Source organism: Macaca nemestrina, chromosome 13, assembly GCF_043159975.1.
Source record: "Macaca nemestrina isolate mMacNem1 chromosome 13, mMacNem.hap1, whole genome shotgun sequence".
NCBI classification, from domain to species: Eukaryota; Metazoa; Chordata; class Mammalia; order Primates; family Cercopithecidae; genus Macaca; species Macaca nemestrina.
Window position 1 is genome coordinate 26,379,890 of NC_092137.1, and position 24,365 is coordinate 26,404,254.

At 44.2% G+C, this 24,365-nt stretch overlaps 1 protein-coding gene across 3 annotated transcripts in view; it reads left to right on the plus strand.

Annotated features, from left to right (window-relative positions):
* Positions 1-559: 559 nt before the first annotated feature.
* Positions 560-24,365, plus strand: part of LOC105479911 (dynein regulatory complex subunit 1) — a 55,636-nt gene continuing 31,830 nt past the window's right edge. Inside the window, exons 1-4 of one of the 3 annotated variants that reach the window (XM_071076401.1) lie at positions 560-785; positions 13,761-13,848; positions 20,663-20,775; positions 23,647-23,830. In XM_071076401.1, the coding sequence (XP_070932502.1) occupies positions 631-785; positions 13,761-13,848; positions 20,663-20,775; positions 23,647-23,830 (540 nt within the window). In that variant the 5' untranslated portion in view covers positions 560-630. The remainder of the gene's footprint in view (positions 786-13,760; positions 13,849-20,662; positions 20,776-23,646; positions 23,831-24,365) is intronic. The other 2 variants (XM_071076402.1, XM_071076400.1) reach the window with 2 other exon arrangements.

Consider the following 24,365-nt stretch of genomic DNA (forward strand, 5'->3'; position numbering starts at 1 on the left):
AATGGGACAGAACCCTGTTAAATGGTATCCAGTATTTGGTTGGTTGGTTGGTTGGGTTTGTTTGAGACAGAGTCTTGCTCTTGCCCAGGATGGAGTGCAGTGGCTCGATCTCGGCTCACTGCAACATCCACCTCCCAGATTCAAGTGATTCTCCTGCCTCAGCCTCCCGAGTAGCTGGGATTACAGGTGCCCACCACCAAACCCAGCTAAGTTTTGTATTTTTACAAACATTTGTATTTGTATTTGGTGACTATGAGTTGGAGGAATATTTGATGAATTAATGGAAGATGAATTAATCATCAAGGTCAGTAAGTGATGAACCACAGCTTGGTCCAGCTCTTTAGTCCTCTAGTCTCCTGGTGAGACTCCACAGCTCCGCTAATACGACCGGGCCTTCGTGGGGCTGACAACAGCCCTGACAAGCCACCGGCTGGAGAGGCGTCAGCCCGAGGCTGGGATGCTCCGCCCGAATGGCGGCTGGCGGCGGGCTGGGCCCAGGGAGCTGCGCGCGCAACCACTCGGGCGGTGGCTCCGGTGACCGCTCTCCCTGGCAACGGTTTGTTGCTAGCAACCAGCCTGCGGTCTGGAGGTGGTGCGGAGGGAGCCGCCTAGGTGCCGGGGACTCCTGCCATGAATCCGCCGGGGTCCCTAGCGGGCCTGGACCCGAACCTGGACGAGCACTTGTCCACCCAGATTCTCGCGCCCTCGGTCCACTCCGACAACCCTCAGGAGCGCATCCAGGCCCGGCGCCTCCGCATCGCGGCGCGCCTAGAAGCCCGGAGGCGGTGAGCGCTGGGCGGGCGGGGCGGGATCGCGCAGCAGGGGCCGGAGCAGGGCTGGTTTCCTGATGAAATAGAAACATTTCTTCCGGAAGGTTCATGCAGAGTTTGGGAAAGTAAAACGCTGGGCCGGTGCCGCGACGCGCGCCTGTCATCCCAGCATTCAGGGAGGCCGAGGCGGGAGGATCACTTGAGCCCAGGAGTTCGAGATGATCAGTCTGGGCAGCATAGAGAGACCGCATCTCTATAAAACACCAAAATATTAATCGGGCCTGGTGGCCCGCTACTGTGGTCTGCACATGGCATCTTTTCCACTACGTACACCCCCAAACCGTAGGGTCTGCTGGATCATGTGGCCCAAGTAGCCTGGCTGCTTACACTGTGGCCTGAGTCCTTTCCTGTTCCAGGCACCACTCAAAGCTGGCAGCTTTTTGTGTCAGCCTGAATAGTATTCCTAATGCGGGATGTACTAGGACCCAAAGTGGTCTAAGAGGCATTGAGTTTCCTTCTCTGTAGAGGATGCAAAACGCAGTAGATTTGTTTTTTACTTGATAGGCTATCCCAGTGTGCCACTGACCACTGGACCCCTACAAACTTGAATGACATGCAGTCCCTGGGCCTTCATAGGGTTGATTGCCAACGTCTGGAGCACACATGTCTTACCAAGCCCTGCAGTGTGTTTCCATCACTCGCTCATCCTGGCTGATTGCTGCAGGGCCATCAGTGGAATGCAGGGGCTGGCAAACCCTTTCAGTAAAGGGCCAGATAGTAAATATTTTAGGCTTTTGGGATCATATGGCGTCTTTCCTAGCTGCTCAACTGCCATTGTAGTGCAAAAGCAGCCACAGGCAAGACATAAACAAATGGGCATGACTGTGTTCCAATAAAGCTTTATTTATGGACACTGAAATTTGAATTTCATATACTGTTCATGTATCACAAAATAGCCTTCTTTTGATTAAAAATAATAATAAACTTTATTTTTTAGAGCAGTTTTTAGGATCACAGCAAAATTGGTCAAAAGGTACAGCATTCCCATATACTCCCTGCCACCACACGTGCACAGCCACTGTCAACATCCTGCACTGGAAGGCACATTTGTAACAATATATGAACCTTGGCGCATCGTTATCACTTGAACTCCATCGTTTACCTTAGGGTTTCTTTTTGGTGTTGTATAGCCTATGGGTTTGAATAAATTTATAGTGACATGAGCCCACCAATATGGTATTACACCAAATATTTTCACTGCCCTAAAAATCCCCTGTGCTCTACTTATTCATCCTAGTCTTTTTTAACCATTCATTTATATATTTTTTAACCATTTAAAATTGTAAAAAATTGTAGCTTGTGCCTGTAATCCCAGCACTTTGGGAGGCCAAGGCAGGAGGATCACCTAAGGTGAGGAGTTCAAGGCCAGCCTGGCCAACATGGTGAAACCCCGTCTGTACTAAAAATACAAAAATTAGTTGGGTGTGGTGGCAGGCACCTGTAATCTCAGTTACTTGGGAGCCTGAGGCAGGAGAATTGCTCGAACCTGGGAGATGGAGGTTGCAGTGAACTGAGATAGTGCCACTGCACTCCAGCCTGGGTGACAAGTGCAAAACTCCGTCTCAAAAAAAAAAAAAAAAAAAAAAAAAAAATGGGCCGGGCGCAGTGGCTTATACCTGTAATCCCAACACTTCGGGAGGCTGAGGCGGGCGGGATCATGAGGTCAGGAGTTTGAGACCAGCCCGACCAACATGGCGAAACCCTGTCGCTATTAAAAATACAAAAATTAGCCAGGGATGGTGGCGTACACCTGTAATCCCAGCTACTCAGGAGACTGAGGCAGGAGAATCGCTTGAACCCAAGAGGCAGAGGTTGCAGTGAGCTGAGATCGTGCCATTGTACTCCAGCCTGGGCGACAGAGCGAGACTCTATCTCAAAAAAAAAAAAAATTGTCAGAATCATTATTTGCCTGGAAGCCATAAAAAAGCACGTGGTGGACTGGATCTGGCCCACAGGCCATAGTTTGCCAGTGCTGAAGTAATGGATCATTGTGATGTTCTCTGGGATATCCAGATGTCCCTGATGTATTCAGAATATATTATGACAGAGATCAGGAGAATTACCATGGTCCTGTGAGTGTGACAGACTTGTGAGTGTATATCATTGTCTGTTCCATGTAAATGTGAACTTCCTGATTCTTTTTCCTGATGTAGAAAAGCATGCATTTGACCCAATCAGTAGCCACACATACTGTGCCTGAGGCTGTACAAATTTGCTCTAGCGAAGCTTACCACACTTGCGTAGATGCTGTGTTCAGGAGTGCTACCTGTGGAGCTTCCGGTAGTTGACAGTCGTTTTCTAGGATCCAGTTTCTGCAGGTGCCAGATCCATGAATTAAAAGGAGATTCAATAGGGATCACCACTCCTGCATCGTTGAGATACTTCAGGGTGACACTAATGCCCACCAACCGCCCTGGGCGGCAATATTGTTTTCTGTGTACTCAGGTGCAGTTTCAGAGATGTACTTCTGGCCTTCCCCACTATGACAGGTCTATTTGTAGGCCAAGGAGTGGAGTTTTTCAAACTTCTAAGTATGTCAGTCCCAATTCTACTTTTGGCCATTAGAGACATGATGACTGGCTGAGTCCAGAGACCTGGTAGACCCTCTGTAAGTAGGACTTTGCCTCCCGTATGTCCTCACTCTAAGTGGGTGAGAGCATGCTTCGGGTCTCTGCGTGTCAATGCTAACTCAGATCCTGTTCTAATCCTAAACATTTCTGGGTATCCTCTTTCCTTATCGTACAGCCCACCTGAGTAGATGACCCTAGGCCCCTTTGGGGAAGGATTAGGGGAATCATTACAGTATATATTTGCTGTTGTGTTCCAGATCCTTCCTTGTGGGGACCCTGCTGCCTCTTCAGTCAATAGATTCTGGGTCTGAACACTGGCTTAGGTTCAGGAATTGGGCAAGGGACCATGAATCTTTACCAGCGTGCACCCTTAGCCTATCTATCCTTTGCTGCTTTCTTTGGTGAGCACATACGAGTTGTATTCTTGTTGGCTGCACCAAATGATGTTATATTTTGTAAGCCATCTTCAAAACTCTCTGTGGGCCAAGTCCTTGTCTGCTACTCTGACCTTGGCAGTTGTGCTGGGGATTCTATGATAAACAAGGCAAATATAATCTCTCTTCTCAGGAAGCTTATATTCTAATGAGGGAGATGGGAAAAAATAAAGCGCAGCTAAACAAGTAAACAAATAACATAATTATACATTTTGAAAAGAGTCCTACTGGAAACAAGCAATCAGCAAATATGAAGAATAATAGATGTAGCATCTGAAGGTAAGTGGTAGTGAGGGTGAGAAAGAGCTATGTAAAGAGTTGGACTGGGTATTCAATTATATTAAGGAATCTATTGGCTATGATAATGGTGTGGTGGTCTTGTTTTTTAAAAAGGCTATGTCTTTTTTTTTTTTTTTTTTTTTGAGGCAGAGTCTCACTCTGTCTACCCAGGCAGGAGTGCAGTGGCACAATCTTGGCTCACTGCAGTCTCCACCTCCCAGGTTCAAGCGATTCTCCTGGCTCAGCCTCCCGAGTAGCTAGGATTACAGGCACTTGCCACCATACCTGGCTAATTTTTGTATTTTTTAGTAGATATGGGGTTCCACCATGTTGGCCAGGCTGGTCTTGAATTCCTGACCTCAGGTGATCCACCTGCCTTGGCCTCCCAAAGTGCTGGGATTACAGGTGTGAGCCACTGTGCCCAGCCTCTATTCTGTATTAGTGGTTGGGGCCATGCATTGTGCGTAAGTGAGCTGGGAGCATTCTGTACCATTTCAATGTGCTGTCAAAACAAGTGCATGAAGCTGAGTCTGTGTGAGCCTGGAAGTTCCCTGAATTAACTTATCTGTTAATTAAAGGAAAAGAGATTAAAATATGCTATATTGAAGCTTACATATATATTATTAATAACCAACAGTAATTGCAGCAATGGATCAGAACTTAGATTGACAAGAGCTTTTTCAGAAAGGAGTATTTTATTACTGACATTGTTTTGAATTGCTGGCACATGTGATAATAAAAAGCAGCTGTATTGTTTTTATGTTATCTATAGGCAGTACACCCCTCGGTTGCCTGTGATACCCACTGCTGTTGCTGCCTGGGCCTTCTTTTGTCATGAGGTGTAATGTTAAGGTGCAAGTTAACAGAATCAAATGTCATATAAAGAATACAGCCAGGCATGGTGGCTCACGCCTATAATCCCAGAAGTTTGGGAGGCTGAGGTGGGTGGATCACTTGAGACCAGGAGTTCGAGACCAACCTGGCCAATATAGTGAAACCCCTGTCTCTACTAAAAAGACAAAAAAATTAGCTGTGCTTGGTGGCACACTCCTGTAATCCCAGCTACTCAGGAGACCGAGGCACGAGAATTGCTTGAACACCGGGAGGTGGAGGTTGCACTGAGCTGAGATCGTGCCACTGTACTCCAGCCTGGATGACAGAGCGAGACTCCTTCTCAGAAAAAAAAAAAAAAAAAAAAAAAAGAATAGGAATAATGTGCTAATGCTCCTGACACTCCCAATCTCTGGTGTCTTAGTTTAGGTTTGACATTTCTGGGAGATGTCACTTCCTTTTTTTTTTTTTCTTTTTTTTTTTGAGATAGGGTCTCACTCTGTCACCAGGTTGGAATGCAGTGGTGTGACCTTGGCTCACTGCAACTTCCACCTCCTAGACTCAAGTGATTCCCCCCACTCCAGCCTCCCGAGTAGCTGGGGCCACAGGTGCGCACCACCATGCCCCACTAATTTTTTGTATTTTTGGTAGAAATGGGGTTTCACCATGTTGCCCAGGCTGGTCTCGAACTCCAGAGCTCAAATAATCCTGCCACCTTGGCCTCGAAAAGTGCTGGGATTATAGGTGTGAGCCACCGCACCCAGCCGGGAGATGTCACTTCTGGGTAGTGGATACCAGATGGAACACATACATCTACCTTAGATCTGTATCTAAACTCTGTTAAAATGACATGTAAGGGGATTCAGTAAAAAAGATGCAAATTCACAAAGTCAAGAACAGGAGGACTCAACAGCAATGAAATTGTGGAAGCTGGGAAGCACAAGATAGATGGTAAATGGGTTAGCAGATTCAAGAAGATGGAAAAATAAGCTGATAGTGAAGAAAGCTGAGAACCCTCTTGATTTACTCTGCACTAAATCCCCAAAGACTAGGAGATTGGTGGCATATCATATTCATCCGTGAGGCTTTAAAAAGTCATATGGTCCTTTCAGTGGAGTGACAGGACCTCTGTGGCTAAGAGATCTCAAAGTTCTTAGCCCTTAACTGTGACAGAACAGAGACTGGACATGTCCACGTGCTGCTACCCCTGTCCCTTTACTAATTATCATGAGGTCTTATGAAAGGCTGACCTGAAAAGGACAAGAGGCCAGAAGACTCCTTGACTTACTTGGTTTGACCACCCAGCACCCTCCTCCCAATGTTTATGGTTCCAACCTGACAACCACCCTGGACCACAAAGACCTCTTGCTGGATGACTGCCAACTTCAGGCCAGTTTGGACTGGTTCCCTGAGACTGCACAGATTCTTGACTTGTACCCTAAGCATCACCTTTTTGCATTTGTGACCCAATTGTAGTAGATTTAAATGTTAAATCTCCACCCCAAAGTGAACATGAGTAGCGTATTGTCATATGTTCCATGCACATGTAAGCCTAATGCACATGCGTAATGAGTTTTCTCCATAAATATTCACAACTTTCTCCTATATCCTATAGCATATGCATTTCCTACCTCCCCACCTAGCATAAATACCTGCTTTATTTTCTCACCTTCAAAGCCTGCTTCTCAGTCTCAGTTGAAGGCTTGTTTCCTGCCTATAAGTTATGTCCTTTAGAAATAGAGTTTTCTTTTAATTTTGTGGATTCTGACTCTTTTTCAGTTGATATCTAGAAGTGGAGGTGAAGAAGGGAACCAAAATAAGGACAACCGATTGGAAAATTAATAGGTAGATGCCTAGAACCTTTCTCTCTCTTTGCACAGAAGATTGGAAGTTCGGAGAAAGTCAAGCAGAGGGTCTAGGGCTTGGGGGATGCTAGGCAGAGGCGAGGCAAAGATACTTCATGGAAAATAAGGGGATTCAGGGGACATATGCACGCTGGATGCCAGGACCTTCCAGCTGTCCTCTCACCAGTTCTTGGAACAGGCTGGCACTTTGGCCTTCAGATTCCAGGCAGGAGGTTGGAGAAGTTTCTCTGTGGAATCTGACCAGCCCCAAAAGAAGGATTTAAAGACACTAAGGTCGGGCCGGGCACAGTGGCTCACACCGGTAATCCAGCACTTTGGGAGGCCAAGAGGGGTGGATAACCTGTGGTCTGGAGTTTGAGACCAGCCTGGCCAACATGGTAAAACCCCGTCTCTACTAAAAATATGAAAATTAGTGGCGTGGTGGTGCATGCCTGTAATCCCAGCTACTTGGGAGGCTGAGGCATGAGAATTGCTTGAACCTGGGAGGCAGAGGCTGCAGTGAGCCGAGATCATGCCAGTGCACTCCAGCCTGGGCAACAGAGGGGGCAACTCTATCTCTAAAATAAAAAAAATAAATAAAATAAAATAAAGACAGTAATATCGGGTTTGCTCACAAAGCCCCCCGATTAAATCAGCCCACACTGACATGCACAGTTGTTATGGCACACCCTTGTACTCACAGCTCCCATCAGCTTTTTAAAAAAATTATTTTTAGTATTTATTTATTTAGTTTTTAAGCAACAGAGTCTCACTCCATTGCCCAGGCTGGAGTGCAGTGGTTTGATCATAGCTTACTATAACCTTGAATCCTGGGCTCAAGCAATCCTCCTGCCTCAGCCTCCTGAGTGTCTGGCACTATAGGTGCAGGCCACTGTGCCTGGCTAATTTTTTTTTTTTTTTAGAGATGGGGTCTTGCTGTGTTGTCCAGGCTAGTCTTAAACTCCTGGGTCAAGTGGTCCTCCTGCCTTGGCCTCCCAAAGTGCTGGGATTGTAGGCATGAGCCACTGTGCCCAGCCCCATCAGCTTGTTTTTAATGTTTAAATTTTTGTCACACTATTAACATTTATTTTTTCTGCTTTATCCTGACACCATATTACAAGCTTCCAAATGGCTAGAGACTTAAATTGAAATGATACTAATTTGTCCTTATTTTCTCTAAATTCTTGGATTCTGTATAATCAGGTGGGTTTATGTACACATAATGAAAACACACCATCCTTTATGTAGTTTTTTTTTTTTCTTTTAAGGCAGCTCTTTCTTTAACAACTAGATAGCTACTGTGAAGATGGTGACATGTAAAATTGGTACCATTAGTATCCTTTTCCCAAGTTGTCATAGAAGTTACCATTATACTTGTAGCTTTAGGTCTTTGGTACATCTCAGACAAGATAGGCAAGAATTTGGAGAACATTTTGAAAATAACAGCAGTAGACACATTCAGCAACAACTAGAATAATGGAACTCAAAGTTTTAAAATGACATGACGTAAGTGAAAACAGCTTTAAAAGTCACCTCATAAGAGTTGTTTTATCAGTAGCTTGATTTTTTCCCACGTAAAACAGTGTTTATTTATTTTTAACCAATGTTTTAATTTTTTCATAGGCTTTTTAGTTCTTGTCTTGAGTCAGTAACCAAGGATTTCTATGCATCTGAGGAAAGTCTTTAACATGAACGATAGATATGAAAATTAACAAAGAGAAAAAAGCACCTAAGAGGAAATTAAGACTATGTGGGTAGAAAAAACCAATAATACCACAAAAAGATCATTCAGATCCTCAGAGATAGTTTTGAAGTCTTTGGGGGAAAAAAAGGGGAAAAAAAAGATCCTCAAAGAAAAAAGAGATGATACGGAAACCATGAAATGAGAATAGACTGATACTAAAAGGAGTGTTCAGAGAAAAAAAAATAGAGCTCTTAGAAATAAAAAAAATTATAGAAATAGAAAACATTAGAAGGGTTGGAAAATAAAGATAATGAAATCCCCTAGAAAATAGAGCACAAAGAAAAAAGGTAGAAACTTATAGAGAAAATATTATTATTATTATTGATATGGAGTTTCACTTTTGTTGCCCAGACTGGAGTGCAATGCCATGATCTTGGCTCACTGCAACCTCGGCCTCCTGGGTTCAAGCAATTCTCCTGCCTCAGCCTCCCAAGTAGCTGGGATTACAGGCGTGCACCACCACACCTGGCTAATTTTTGTATTTTTAGTAGAGACAGGGTTTCACCATGTTGGCCAGGCTGGTCTTGAACTCCTTACCTCAGGTGATCCGCCCACCTTGGCCTCCCAGAGTGCTGGGATTACAGGCATGAGCCCTGCCCCCAGCCACAGAAAAATATATATTTTTTTAAATTAGAAGATATTATCACTTTTCTAGATCCAGAAAGAATGGAGCAGAGAGGGTATTATCATGGAAACAATTCAAGAACATGTCTCAGACCTGAAGATCATGAGGTTCCTGATTGAAATGTCTCGAGCAGTAGATGAAAATAGACCCACCCTAAGGCACGCCATTGAGAAAGTTCAGAACACTGAGAACAAAGAGAAGGGGCCTACGAGCTTCCAGAGTGGGGAAAAAAAAAAAAAGATGATATATAAAAACAAAAATATGATCTCATACAAAGGTGTCAAGACAGAATGACTTTAGGTTTCTCAAATAGAACACTGGAAGGAAACAGTGAAGGAAAGTTATTTCCAACCTAGAACTCTAAACCCAGGTAGACAACCAAGTTTCAATGTTTTTAAATCCTGAAAAAGGACTTTGGTCAGGAAGTGGAGTATTCAAGATGGCAGCTCCCATTTAGACCACAAACATGGGGCGGTGGCGAGGAAACAGCTTCCCAAAAGAGGACTCAGCCCCCAGGAGGGAGGGAGCTCAAATCTGAAGAGACAAAAGTCTGAGACAGTTTCTTTGGAGAATATACTAGTTCACTGCTGAACAAGAGAAATACAATATCAGCCACATATGTCATTTCAAGTTTTCTAGTAGTAGCATTGAAAGTGGTAAAAACAGAACAGGTGAAATTAATAATTTATTTAATCCAATATATGAAAGTATCATTTTAATATGCAATCAGTATAAATCATACTGATGAGCTATATTGCAAATATTTTTTGTTTAAAGTCTTCAAAATCCATCTAGAGTGTATTTTACACTCATAGCATATTTCAATTTGCACCAGCCACATTTCAGGTGCTTTATAGCCATGTGTGGTTATTGGCTACATATTGGACAGTACAGTGCTAAGCAGTAAAAAATGATGCATAAAAGGCAGTGATGAGATTTAAGTTAAAACTAGTTAATAAGAATTATTATTATTATTATTATTATTATTATTATTATTTTTTTTTTTTTTGAGACGGAGTCTCGCTCTGTCGCCCAGGCTGGAGTGCAGTGGCCAGATCTCAGCTCACTGCAAGCTCCGCCTCCCGGGTTCCCGCCATTCTCCTGCCTCAGCCTCCCGAGTAGCTGGGACCACAGGCGCCGCCACCTCGCCCGGCTAATTTTTTGTGTTTTTAGTAGAGACGGGGTTTCGCCGTGTTAGCCAGGATGGTCTCAATCTCCTGACCTTGTGATCCGCCCGTCTCGGCCTCCCAAAGTGCTGGGATTACAGGCTTGAGCCACCGCGCCCGGCCGTTAATAAGAATTTATAGCATATCTACAGCCTGGCCAACATGGTGAAACCCCGTCTTTACTAGAAATACAAAAGTTTTCTTAATCCAGTCTGTCACTGATGGACATTTGGGTTGATTCCAAGTCTATGTGGCACATATACACCATGGAATACTATGCAGCCATAAAAAAGGATGAGTTTGTGTCCTCTGTAGGGACATGGATGCAGCTGGAAGCCATCATTCTCAGCAAACTATCGCAAGAACAGAAAACCAAACACCGCATGTTCTCACTCATAGGTGGGAACTGAACAATGAGATCACTTGGACTTGGGAAGGGGAACATCACACACCGGGGCCTATTATGGGGAGGGGAGAGGGGGGAGGGATTGCATTGGGAGTTATACTTGATGTAAATGACGAGTTGATGGGTGCTGACGAGTTGATGGGTGCAGCACACCAACATGGCACAAGTATACATATGTAACAAACCTGCAAGTTACACACATGTACCCTAGAACTTAAAGTATAATAAAAAAATTTAAAAAAATAAAAAAAGAAAAGAAAAAAGAAATACAAAAGTTAGCCGGGCGTGGGGGCGCATGTTTGTAGTCCCAGCTACTCAGGAGACTGAGTCAGAAGAATTGCTTGAACCTGGGCGGCGGAGGGCGGCGGAGGTTGTAGTGAGCCGAGATGGCGCCACTGCACTGCAGCCTGGGGACAGAGCAGGGCTGTTGGGAAAAAAAAAAAAAAAATATATATATATATATATATATATATATGTGTGTGTGTGTGTGTGTGTGTGTATGTATGTGTATATATATATAATAAATATCTGGACTGCATAGTTTTTGTTTGTTTGTTTCTGAAGCACTGATCTTTGATCCAGAAAGCACTTGGAAGAGATTATTTAAATAGAGTTGGTCATTAATTGGTGGTCAAAGTAGAAAGTCAAGGGAATTTTTTGAGTGGTGATGGGAACATGATAAGCCTGGCAATAGCTGAAGACCTGAGTAAAATGGAACAATTAGTTTACTTAGTAAGAAAACAAAGAACATGTTCGATAAGAATAGGGAAGTCAATGAAATGACAAGAAAAAACCAAGGGGTTTTGGTTAGTTTGGGAGTGGAGGACGGTAACTCAATTCTGTATCTCCAAAATAGTGTCACACTAGGTAGGATTGTCCCGGACTTTGAACAAAGGGAGTAGAAACGGAAGTCAGAGTTAGAAAAAGTCGAGAAAGAATGAGATAAAGAGATCTGCTAGGCTGAGGCAGGAGAATTGCTGGAACCCGGGAGGCGGAGGTTTCGGTGAGCCGAGATCGTGCCATTGCACTCCAGCCTGGGCAACAAGAGCGAAAATCCGTCTCAAAAAACGAAGCAAAACAAAGCGAATAAACAAACCTGCTGTGTCATGTTAAGGTTTCATTTGTCCTAAGGCAGTACTGAGAGCCCTTATGGCCACTGTGTGCCAGAGGAGAGAGCAGGGTCTTGATGATGTGGTGTGGGGGTTGGTGAGGTCACTCCCCCATGCCTCCTCTGAAAAAGTCCATAATCTGGAACATTCTCTCGCCACCGCCCCTTTAGTCTCATTTTCTGATTCACACACACACATAAGCACACACACATGCACTATTTAGAAAATTCATGCAGTACAAAAATGTAGAAAATAGAACTTCTTGGTAATTTAATTCCTGTTCCTTAAGTAATTACTGTTATCCATTTGTCACATATACTTCCAGAAAATGTCCAGTGCACATATAAGTCTTTTTTTTTTTTTTTTTTTTTTTTTCTTTTGAGACAGAGTCTCACTCTGTTCCCCAGGCTGGACTGCAGTGGCGAGATCTCAGCTCGGCTCAGCTCACTGCAAGCTCCGCCTCCCGGGTCACGTCATTCTCCTGCGTCAGCCTCCCAAGTAGCTGGGACTACAGGCGCCCACCACCACGCCCGGCTAATTTTTTTGTATTTTTAGTAGAGATGGGGTTTCACCGTGTTAGCCAGGATGGTCTCACTCTCCTGACCTTGTGATCCGCCCGCCTCGGCCTCCCAAAGTGCTGGAATTACAGGCGTGAGCCACTGCGCCCGGCCAAGCCTATTTTAAAAAGAAAATTTGTGTTATAGTCTACATATTGTTCTAAAACTGGCTCCGTTTACTTAACTGCTGTGGACATCTTTCCCTGCTGCTAGGTATTACATCATTCTTTTTGTAGGCTACAAAGTATTTTTGAAATATTGTTTCCTGTTAACTAGTTAGCTATTAATATGTATGTAGAATGTTTCCATGGTCTTACGAGTATTGTCAGGGTTACAGTCATCTTTCTTGTGCATATTTATTTATGTACTTGTAAAGTCTTCCTGTAAAAAATTCCTAAAGATAGGGTTGTTGGGTCAGAGGGGAGGCACATTTAAGCTTTTGACAAATCTTGCCAAATTGCCTTTTAAACAAGTTGTTACACTTTACATTCCCACCCATGGCATGTGGAAAGCTGGGCTGCCACCTGATATTGTCAACCCTTCAAATCTTTTTTAGTCTGATAATAGGGTAATGACACCTCACAGGGTTTTGGTTTCTCTGATTGTACGTGAAGCTGACCGTATTTTCAAATGCCTGTTTGCCATTTGTATCTCTTTGGGAAATTGCCTGTTCATATCCTCTGCCAGTTTTTCTCTTTGGTATTTTGTCTTCTGTGTATTGATTTGAAGGAGCCCTTCCTATTTTATGGATAGTAAAATTTTGTCAAATATCTTTTATCAGTTTATCCCTTGACTTTCAAGGATGAAATTTCTAAATTTTAGAAAGTAAAATCTTTTAATTTTTTTTTTCTGACTTTGGTCTTATTCGAAGATGGGTTTTCTATGCTAAGATTATATAGATATTCTCCTGTATTTACTTCTAGTGTTTTTAAGATTGTAGTTTTTTTTAATATTTAATTTTTTTTAAATGATAGAGATGGGATCTCTCTATGTTGCCCAAGCAGGTCTCAAACTCTTGATTTAAAGCAGTCCTCCTGCCTTGGCCTCCCAAAGTGCTGGGATTACAGTTATAAGCCACTGTGCCTGGCCAATATTTAAATTTTATTCCATATGGAATATATATTTATATACAAAGTACAATGGAACCATTATTATTATTATTATTATTGTTTACATAAATAGAGTTGGGGGTCTTGCTATGTTGGCCATGCTGATCTTGAACTCCTGGCCTTAAGCAATCCTCCTATCTTGGTCTCCCAAAGTGTTGGGATTACAGGCATGAGCCACTGTGCCAGGCCAAAACCTTTAAATATAGAATTTAAGTACTAGAAATAACTTAATTTTCTCTGCTTTTTTCCATCACAGGGAAGCACTTGGAGAATATTTAGATGGGAAGAAGGAGAGTGAGGAGGATCAAAGCAAGAGCTACAAACAGAAAGAAGAAAGCCGATTGGTATGAACTGGTTGACAGATGGGCTCTGGAAGACCAGTGAGCTGGGTGTTACATCATGGTTTTCACATTTAGACTGGAAGAAATCATGTGGTCCATGTTGCTGTCTCTAGGCAGAACTGAATAGAATCTTTCCCATTTGAGAGCTCTCTAGGAGTGAGCTTTCAGATGACAGTTTCTTATATTTACGTTGTCTCTTCTCAGCTCATGCACTTTTAATGGTATTCACTCTTCATAGGATAAAGTCCAGATGTTTTAGCCTGGGCACTCAAGGCCTTTGATAGTCTGTTCCCATCTTCACTTTCCAAACACGTCTCCCGTTTGTTACCTAATTATGCCTTCCACTTTGGTGAGGTGGATCCACTCACTCTCCTCCAGTGGGGTTTTGTTCATTTCTGCTCTGTGCCTTTGATCATCTGGAATGCCAGGCCCCCTCTATTCACTTCTTCTTCTCTGCTCTCATCTGGCCACTTTCCCATTTTCAACAACCCTCTCAAGACCCAAATCCTCCTTGGATTCTTCCTCAGCCCAGCCTGAGCTCCCTTTCTCCACACATTGAATACTTCCTGTCTGTGCTACTCTTTTCATTTTAGATAGTTTTCTGCTGCATATGACTTTTCAGATGTGTGTGCCTGCAGTGCCCCAGTGAAACTGTATGTACTGTGAGAATGAGAGCCTCTTTTTGTAGCCATGGAGTAGTGCGTAGCTTGTACGTAGCTTGTGTAGACACAAACAAGAAAATCATTGATTACCCTCCATGGCGATGAAACAGCTCCTGGGATGCTGAGGGATAAACAGCAGCTCAAAACAGCAGACCAGAACTGGCAAAATGCTACATTTAATCAATGCTAAGTGAAAGGCAAAAATGGTGACACTGTGTGAACTCAGATATGGAGAGGAACTCACCAAGCTGGCCTGGTCAGGGAAAGTTCAATGGAGAAAATGGGATTTGAGTTGTCTTAGAAATCCAGGTGGAAATTTTAATAGCAGAGGAGAGATCATTTCTGGTGAGAAAAAATATTCAGGTTGCTGAATATGATGATAGAGCATAGAGGTATACAGAGATCAATGAATATCTCGTACTGTCTTAGGGATAAAATATTTTACTGTGGAAAAGATATTGAACTGATGTGGGTTTTTGTTCCTGATCTTTTATCTACTGCAGAGTAGGTGATTCATGTCACTGTTTTGTACTTCGTTCTCTTCTTCATTTAAAAGTCAGTGAGCTCAACCTGGCGCAGTGGCTCACGCCTATAATCCCGGGACTTTGGAAGGCCAAGGCGGGCGGATCACCTGAGGTCAGGAGTTCAAGACCAGCCTGGCCAACATGGTGAAACCTCGTCTCTACTAAAAATACAGAAGTTGGCTGGGCGTGGTGGCACACACCTGGAGTCCCGGCTACTCAGAAGGCTGAGGCTGAGGTGGGAGGATTCCTTGAACCCGTGAGGTGGAGGTTGCAGTGATCCGAGATCAGGTCACTGCACTCTAGCCTGGGCGACAGAGGGAGACTCTCTCTCTTTCAAAAAAAAAAAAAAAAAAAAGTCAGTGACCTCTGAGCATTTCTGTGTAGCACAAAAGGATATTAGATTTTTTAAAATACTGATATATAGTTCACCCTGAGCACTCCTTAATTAAGTATAAATCCAAAGAGATAATACTGTTTTCATTAGCAGGTTTTGAAGGTTCCTTTCACTTAGGACTTAAGTAGTGAAGAATCTTGGCATCAAGGAGAAATGTACACAAAAGATGCCCCCTTCCTCAAGATCTCAAGATTAAAGTATTGATTATTAGTTCTGACCTAAGGTCTGGGCAGGCTGGGCCCCACCCTTGACCCTGCAGTTTATCTTTTTTTTTTTTTTTTTTTTTTGAGACGAAGTCTTGCTCTGTCACCAGGCTGAAGTGCAGTGGCACGATCTTGGCTCACTGCAACCTCTGCCTCCCGGTTCAAGCTATTCTCCTGCCTCAGCCTCCTGAGTAGCTGGGACTACAGGCATGCGCCACCACGCCCATCTAATTTTTGTATTTTTAGTAGAGACGGGGGTTTCACCATGTTGGCCAGGATGGTCTTGATCTCTTGACCAAGTGATCCGCCTGCCTCAGCCTCCCAAAGTGCTGGGATTACAGATGTGAGCCACTGCGCCCGGCCTTATCATGTTTTTAGTGGTCATTATTTTTGTGTCCTGTTTAATCTTTGTCTACTTCATATGAAGACAGTCTTCTATGGTTTCTTCTAGAAAGTTTTATCATTCTATCATTTACATTTTGGCCTATGGCGTATCTGGAATTGATTTCTGTCTATCATGTAAGGGTAGGGTCCCAGGTTCATTGTTTTCTATGTAGATTTTTAGTTGCCCCAGCACCATTTACTGAAAAGATTGTCCTTTCCCCACTGCATTGCTGTGCACCTTTGTTGCAAATCAGGTGACCATGTATGTGTGAGTTTGTTTCCACATTCTCTGTTCTCTTTTTTGGTATCTATATGTCTGTCTGTATTAGTTCATTCTCACATTGCTATAAAGAAATACTTGAGACTGGATAATTTATAAGGAGGTTTAATTGGCTCATGGTTCTGCAGGCTGTACAAGAAGCACAGTGACTTCCGCTTCTGGGTGGGCCTCAGGAAGCTTCCAATCATGGCAGAAGGCAAAGGGGAAGCAGGCATCTCACATGGCAGGAGCAGGAGTGAGAGAGAGAACGCAGGGAGGTGTCACACACTTTACAATGGCCAGATCTCACGAGAACTCACTCACTATCATGAGAAGAACACCAAGAGGATGGTGCCGAACTATGAGGAATCCACCCCCATGATCCACTCGTTTCCCACCAGGCTCCACCTCCAACTCTGGGGATTAAAATTCGACATGAGATTTGGGCAGGGACACATATCCAAACTATACCACTGGCTTTGTGCCAATTCCACACAGTTTTAATTACTGTAGCTTTTATGACAGTTCTTGATATCTGGTAGGGTGAGTTCTCTGTGTTCTTCCAGATTGTCTTAGCTATTCTTTTTTTTTTTTTCTTGTGAGACAGTCTCGTTCTGTCATCCAGGCTGGGGTGCAGTGGCACAATCTTGGCTCACTGCAACCGCCACCTCCCAGGTTCAAGTCATTCTGATGCCTCAGCCTTCTGAGTAGCTGGGATTACATGCGTGTGCCACCATATCCAGCTAATGTTTGTATTCTTACCGGAAACGGGGTTTCACCATGTTGGCCAGGCTGGTCTCGAACTCTTGGTCTCAGGTAATCCTCCTGCCTCAGCTTCCCAAAGTGCTGGGATTAGAGGCATGAGCCACTGCGCCCAGCCTTGTCTTGGCTATTCTTGACCCTTTGTATTTCCATATACATTTTAGAATCAGCTCGTCGCCGGGCGCGGTGGTTCATGCCTGTAATCCCAGCACTTTGGGAGGCTGAGGTGGGCAGATCACCAGGTCAGGAGATCGAGACCATCCTGGCTAACATGGTGAAACCCTGTATCTACTAAAAATACAAAAAATTAGCCTGGCGTGGTGGCAGGCACTGTAGTCCCAGCTACTCGGGAGGCTGAGGCAGGAGAATCGCGTGAACCCAGGAGGTAGAGGTTGCAGTGAGCCAAGATTGCACCACTGCAGTCCAGCCTGGGTGACAGAGCGAGACTCCGTCTCAAAAAAAAAAAAAAAATTTCTGCCAAAAAACCTGCTGGAATTTCAACTGACTGAGTAGAATTTATAATCCATGGGAGGTATTCTTTAATTTGGCTCAGCGATGTTTTGCACTTTTTGTTCGGGTTATAGTGGTTCATGGTGGTGGATAAATGTACAGTTGATTTTAATATATTGACCTGGTATCCGGTGACCTTGCCAAATTCATTTGTTAATTCTAATAGTTACCTGTGGCTTCTTTTGGATTTTTTTTACATATATAATCATATCATCTGAAAATAATAAGTTTTATTTCTTTGTCTGATTTTTATATCTTTCATTTTTTTTTCTTCCCTTATTGCATTAGTTGGATGCTCCAGCTCATTAAATAGAAGTGGTGACGATGGGAGTCCAGGTTCTGCTCTGGATTTCCTGTGGATGCACCCCCTCAAGTAGACTTGCCCCATGTCCCTTCAAACCCCCATTGTCCCCTCTAGATCACTGAGTCCCATGGGAGCCAAAATTCCCCGTCCAAATGACTTTGAGCCCACCTTCAACCTGTATGTGCCTCTTGCCAGAGTCTGTCCTGCTCAGGGCAGATGAGGCCACTGTTACACAACCCCTGGGCCTGATGGATGGTCACAGGGTGTAGATGGAGCTTGAATGTGCAGTTGGGGAATCCACATGCCTGCAGGACAGAGCTGGGGGTGGGCTGGGAGCTGCGGCCAGAGGCAGGCTCTTCCTTAGCCACCCAATTATGAGTAGAACTCCGAAATGTGTCTGAATTCAAACTAGGACTTTTAAATTGTTATAAAGGTATTGAGATAGGAGGATATATGTATTTTGAGATGGAGTCTCGCTCTGTCGCCCAGGCTGGAGTACAGTGGTACGATCTCGGCTCACTGCAACCTCCGCCTCCTGGATTCACTCCATTCTCCTGCCTCAGCCTCCCGAGTAGCTGGGACTACAGGCGTGCACCACCATGCCTGGCTAATTTTTGTGTTTTTAGTAGAGACGGGGTTTTACTATGTTGTTCAGGCTGGTCTTGAACTCCTGGCCTCAAGTGATCTGCCGTGTCGGCCTCCCAAAGTGCTGGGATTACAGGTGTGAGCCACCATGCCCGGCCAAATGTTTTATTTAACAATTTTTACATGATACTATAATTTAAAAATATTTAGACATATGGTATGTGGACCTCCATTTAAACTCTTTCCCTGGATCTCATAAAGGTGAGGGGCATGTCTGTTGGTCTGTTAGTGACTGTGACATTTGGATTTTTAATTTTACTTTGAGTCTTAAATACTTGATTCAGAAATTTCTGGAACTCCAGTGATTGGTTAGCACATGGTACTTATGCAGAAGTGTCTGATGTTCACATTGAGTAGAAACTAGAAAATTACCCCAAACTGCAGGAAAGTCATTACTTCCTTATGCATGTAAAACCATTTGGTATAAGTGATAAAACTGCAGGCAATAACAAAAAATCTAGAGTGCCCTGGATATCTGGGTTAAAGCTCTGTTCTGTATTCAATGAAACTACATTTCAAATTTTTCATATAGTGAGATCAAGTGAAGTCTCTGGTAATTTCTGTGACTCCTTGGTATAGAAATTTTATAGGCTCCTAGTTTAAAAATTATTTGAGAGTTGGAAAGTTTATAAGTTCCAAAAATACTTGGAAAAACTTAGGCATAACCTAAGGATACTAGAACTTTTTGTTGAGAGGATTTATCATCTTGAATAACATCACGACAAGGCTAGGAGTGAAGATACTGGAGATGGAATTTACGAAGAGGGATTTAGAAGGATGGCACCAATTACAAAATCCCTGAGCCCATTAAGGAGAGAGCAGTGCAGCCAGCTACAATCTTTTCCTGCATTAGAATCCGTGTAATGATAGACTCCACGTATCATTAGCTGCAGCAAGGCAGAAGCTCTTTTCTCTGTCTCAACAGTTCCGAGTATAAGCAGTCCAGGGCTGACATGGATGGGGTCTGCTTGATGATGGGACCTCAGCTCCCTCTGCCATTGCTTGAGTTGCCTTCATCTGCTCCTCACCTTTTACTTGAGCCCCACATGCCAGCCTGGGAGAAGGGACAGAAGTGGGGCAGCAGAGGGTACACCTTTTCCCTTAAAGGCACAGTTCAGAAGTGGCACACATCACTTCTCATGTGTCATTGATCAGATAGTATTCTAGGTGCAAGGGAGGCCGGGAAAGTTACCTATTTTGGGAAGCCATGTGCCTAGCAAAAATTTGAGTGTTCTGTTACTAAAAGGAGAGGGAGAAATGGACATGGGAGGACAACCATTGTTATCTGCCTCACTGTCATTATCTGCCTCACCTCCCCAACTGAGGTGCTTCAAAAGGCTCCTGGCAGTGTCAGTCACTTGGAGATCTGCTGGGGAAAGGGCTGAGATGGATGTATAATACCTGCTGGTGTAAAAGTTGGCTGGTGCCTACTCTACAGTGAATACATAAAGTACATTGAGAACTGCAGAGTGCTTTTTAAAAATTTTTTATTTTGCCCAGGAATGGACAAAAACTTACCACAGTAGGATACTAATGATACCCTTCTAGCCAAACACAGTGACTTTTCCCCAGGCCTCATCCTATTATGACTGGATACCGGACTTTTCTTTCTCTTTCTCTTTTTCTTTTTCCTTTTCTCTCTCTTTTTTTTTTTTTTTTTTTTCTGAGATAGGGTCTCACTTTGTCACTCAGGCTGGAGTGTAGCGGCATGACCTCGGCTCACTGTAACCTCTGCCTCCCAGGTTCAAATGATTCTCCTGCCTCAGCCTCCTGAGTAGCTGGGATTACAGGCACCCGCCACCACACCCGGCTAATTTTTGAATTTTTAGTAGAGATGGGGTTTCACCATGTTGGCCAAGCTGGTCTCGAACTCCTGACCTCAAATGATCCACCCACCTTGGCCTCCCAAAGTGCTGGGATTACAGACATGAGCCACTGTGCCTGGTCAAGAACTGCAGAGTGCTTTTAAATTGTGAGCTGTAAAACCACATCACAAATGTCCTGATAGAAAAGGGTTGCTATACAGGGGCTACTCTTAAAAGTCTTAAGGTAGTTGCTGCTTCCTGCTTGAATGGATGGAAGAGCTACGGACAGTTGTGCAAAAATGTTTCTGACTTTACACATTATTTACAAAGTGTTCTAGCTTTGTCAGTTCTTTCTCTCTTTTCAGAAATTGGCTAAACTTCTGCTCTGTGGCACTGAGTTGGTGACAAATATCCAGGTGGCTATAGATATCAGAGAGATTCACAGGAGAGTCGAAGAAGAGGAGATAAAGCGTCAGAGGTAAGGACCACACCACTCTGTACCTGGTGGACGTGAAGGTAATCTCCTCCATGGGCCCGCAGTTCTCCCGAGTCGTTGGAGGGTGACCTTGTCCACCTTAGGCAATTCCCTTCCTGCCCTTATAAGTTCTCCATCCCTCCCTCCTCTTCTCTCTCTCTCTCTCTTTTTTTTTTTTTTTTTTTTTTTTTTTCATTTTTGAGACGGAGGTTCGCTCTTGTTACCCAGGTTGGAGTGCAGTGGGTGTGATCTCAGCTCACCGCAACCTCCACCTTCTGGGTTCAAGCGATTCTCCTGCCTCAGCCTCCTGAGTAGCTGGGATTACAGACATGCACCACCATGCCAGGCTAATTTTGTATTTTTAGTAGAGACAGGTTTCACCATGTTGGCCAGGCTGGTCTCGAACTACTGACCTCAGGTGATCCACCCGCCTTGGCCTCCCACAGTGTTGGAATTACAGGCATGAGCGACCACACCCAGCTATCTCTTCTCTCTTTTCTTTCCTCCCTTCCTCAAGCACTACACTGCTGATACGTGCCAAGCTGTGTGTATACAAAAGGAGTGAAACATGGCCTCTGTTTGTGGTATTCACAGTCTAGTCAAGAGACACATGGAAACACCCACAATTTGTGGTAAAATAGATAATGTGTAAAGGGTTGTAGTAACACACACAAGGAGGCCTTTAATTCTATCTGCAGAGATTAGAGAAAACTTCCCAGGCAAGGTGACACTGAGTTGGAGTGTGAGGGATGAATAGGAGTTTGAAGAGTTGAAGAGTAGGCATTTTAGGCAGAGGGAACCTTTGAGTAGAGGTGTGAGATCCCATGATGTGCTTGGAAATGGCATGATAGTGAAGGATGTGTGCGGGTGGTAGAAGAAAAGAGGCTAAGAAGGTCAACTGGGCAGTCCTGAGTTTCAACTGGTGAGAACGACCAGACCCAGGAGCACCTCAGTGTTATGTGTAAAGGTGGCAGCATTATTAAAGAATATGAAGGGCTCCATGTCTAGAAGGATGGAGGGTCACAGGGATAATAGGAACCTGTGTCAGGTCCTCAGCTCCAGTCCTCAGGAGGCAGACTGCCCTGCATGCCCATATGCCAGGTCTCAGGCTGTCCAGCAGGGAGGCATAGCGGCTTAGAAGAATTAAACTTTGGTTTGCACACAGAAGTAGACTGATTGCAGGTCCTCATTTAAACTTTGGATTGTTCTTCAATTAATTTATTAAACAATTAGAAGAGCAACCACTTGGCCAGGCATGGGGTGGCCCACGCATGTAATCGCAGCACTTTGGGAGGCCGAGGCGGGCAGATCGCTTGAGGTCAGGAGTTCGAGACCAGCTTGGCCAACATGGTGAACCTCCATCTCTACTAAAAATACAAAATATCAGCTGAGTGTGGTGGCGCATGCACACCTGTAGTCCCAGTACTCAGGAGGCTGAGGCAGGAGCCTCACTTGAACCCAGGAGGCGGACGTTGTAGTGAGCCAAGAGTGTGCCACTGGACTCCAGCCTAGGCAATGGGAGTGAAACCCTGTCTTTAAAAAGAAAGAAAGCAACCACTTGACCATTTTGGCTCATCATATACATACAGGGGACGATTTTAACAATATTTTTAGTTGTTCAGCATAAGTAGTTCCCTCGTTAGCAACGTTAGCAGCTCTACCAGTAAAGGTGGTTGACTTTTATTCTCGAAACTTCCCACTGCCTGTATGGGCTGTACCAGGAATAGAGTTGGCAGATTCCCAGCAGGGTTGGCTTGTGAAAGGCGGGGAAGGTCATGCAAGGAGTTAGGCCGCATCCTCTAGCCACAGAGGAACACTGAAGGTCTCAGGTGGCAGGTTACAAGGTCAGTGTGCTGTGGAAAGGTGACCTGACAGCTCTTTCTCATTTCTTGAAATAAAAAAGTCAATTAAATTTAAAAAGTGTCCTAGCTTGGAAGGTGGGGTGGGTGTGGGATGGGACAGGGAGAGAGGATTGCAGGATGTTTAAGCTGTGACTTTGGTTCCTCAGGTAGTTTGTTTGGAGATGCTGTCATAGGATTAGTCTGTTACAAGGAGCAGAGAGTCTCTGGGAGATATCCTAGCCACTGTTTCCAGAGGGGCCCCAGCTCAGCTGTCCTGCCTTCCTGCCACCTCGCCCCAGCCTTGGTGTGCTCTGTCACAGAGATTTTTTGGAATTTATGGAAAGGCTCTCCCTATTTTCCATTCCTCGTGGTGGAGTTTCCGTGTTTGTACATTCCACTAGTCATTTATTGGTAACTTGGGAGAGGAGTAGCCAGACAATTGAGGTCATGTTGCTAATAAAAAATTGATAATTTAAGTACCATGTGTTAAGTGACTCCCACGCTGAGCACCTATGCTGTGTGCATCATTGTATTTCATCCTGACAACAGCCAGTCACGTGAAGGTAGATACTTTTCATCCACTCCATTTTACAGAAGAGAAAAAGTGAGGCTTGAAGAGGTTATGCAGCTTGTCTAAAAGGTTGACAGTCAGTTAGGACCCAAGTCAGGACTTGAACATAAGCTCGTGACTCCAGAGACCCAGTTGTGTTTAACTGTTGTGTGTTATCATCTTACTCAGAAGCCGGTGACCAATTGATCTTGGTGTGTGTGTGTGCGTGTGTATGTGTGTATGTGTAGCCTTAATGTTGATCTGTTTTTGCTATGTGTCATTTTCTTTACTTAGCTTAAGTTACTTGTAGTCAAGCATTAAACAAAAAGATTTCTCAGCATTGAGTTTGATTTTGGGTGGGTGTGTTTGGGCAGTGCCCAGTACCTGAGTTTTATATTCTAGAGATTCTAGAGAACACACCTGCTCTATTGGAAGGCAGCATCTGGAGCTGGGCTGGCATGGCTGGCATGTTTGTATTTGCAGGATTGAGAAGCTGGAGAATGAAGTTAAGACCAGCCAGGACAAATTTGACGAAATCACCTCAAAGTGGGAAGAGGGCAAGCAGAAGAGAATTCCCCAAGAGCTGTGGGAAATGCTCAATACCCAACAGCTGCACTGTGCTGGCCTCTTAGAAGATAAGAACAAGCTCATCAGCGAGTTACAGCAGGCAAGAGGCGCGGGCCCTCCAGCCCAGCCACTGGGGATCTGCCTGGGATTTAGCTGGGTTATTAGTTTGCTTTTCCTGAATGGAAAAATATAGAAACCTTTTACTTCATTATTTAGAATCCTGTACAACTCATGTTATAAACGTTTTCTTTTCTTTTCTTTTCTTTCTTTTTTTTTTTTTACGATGGTAAGAAACACATAACATTAAATTTGCCATCATAACCATTTTAAAGTGTATAGTTCATGGGCTGGTTGCAGTGGTTCATGCCTATAATCCCAGCACTTTGTGAGGCCGAGGCAGGCAGATCACTTGAGATCAGGAGTTTGAGACCAGCCTGGCCAACATGGTGAAACCCCATCTCTACTAAAAGTATAAAAATTAGCCGGGCATGGTGGCACACACCTGTAATCTCAGCTACTCGGGAGGCTGAGGCAGAAGGGTCACCTGAACATGGGAGACAAAGGTTGCAGTGAGCCGAGATCACGCCACTGCACTCCAGCCTGGTCGACAAAGCGAGTGAGACTCCGTCTCAAAA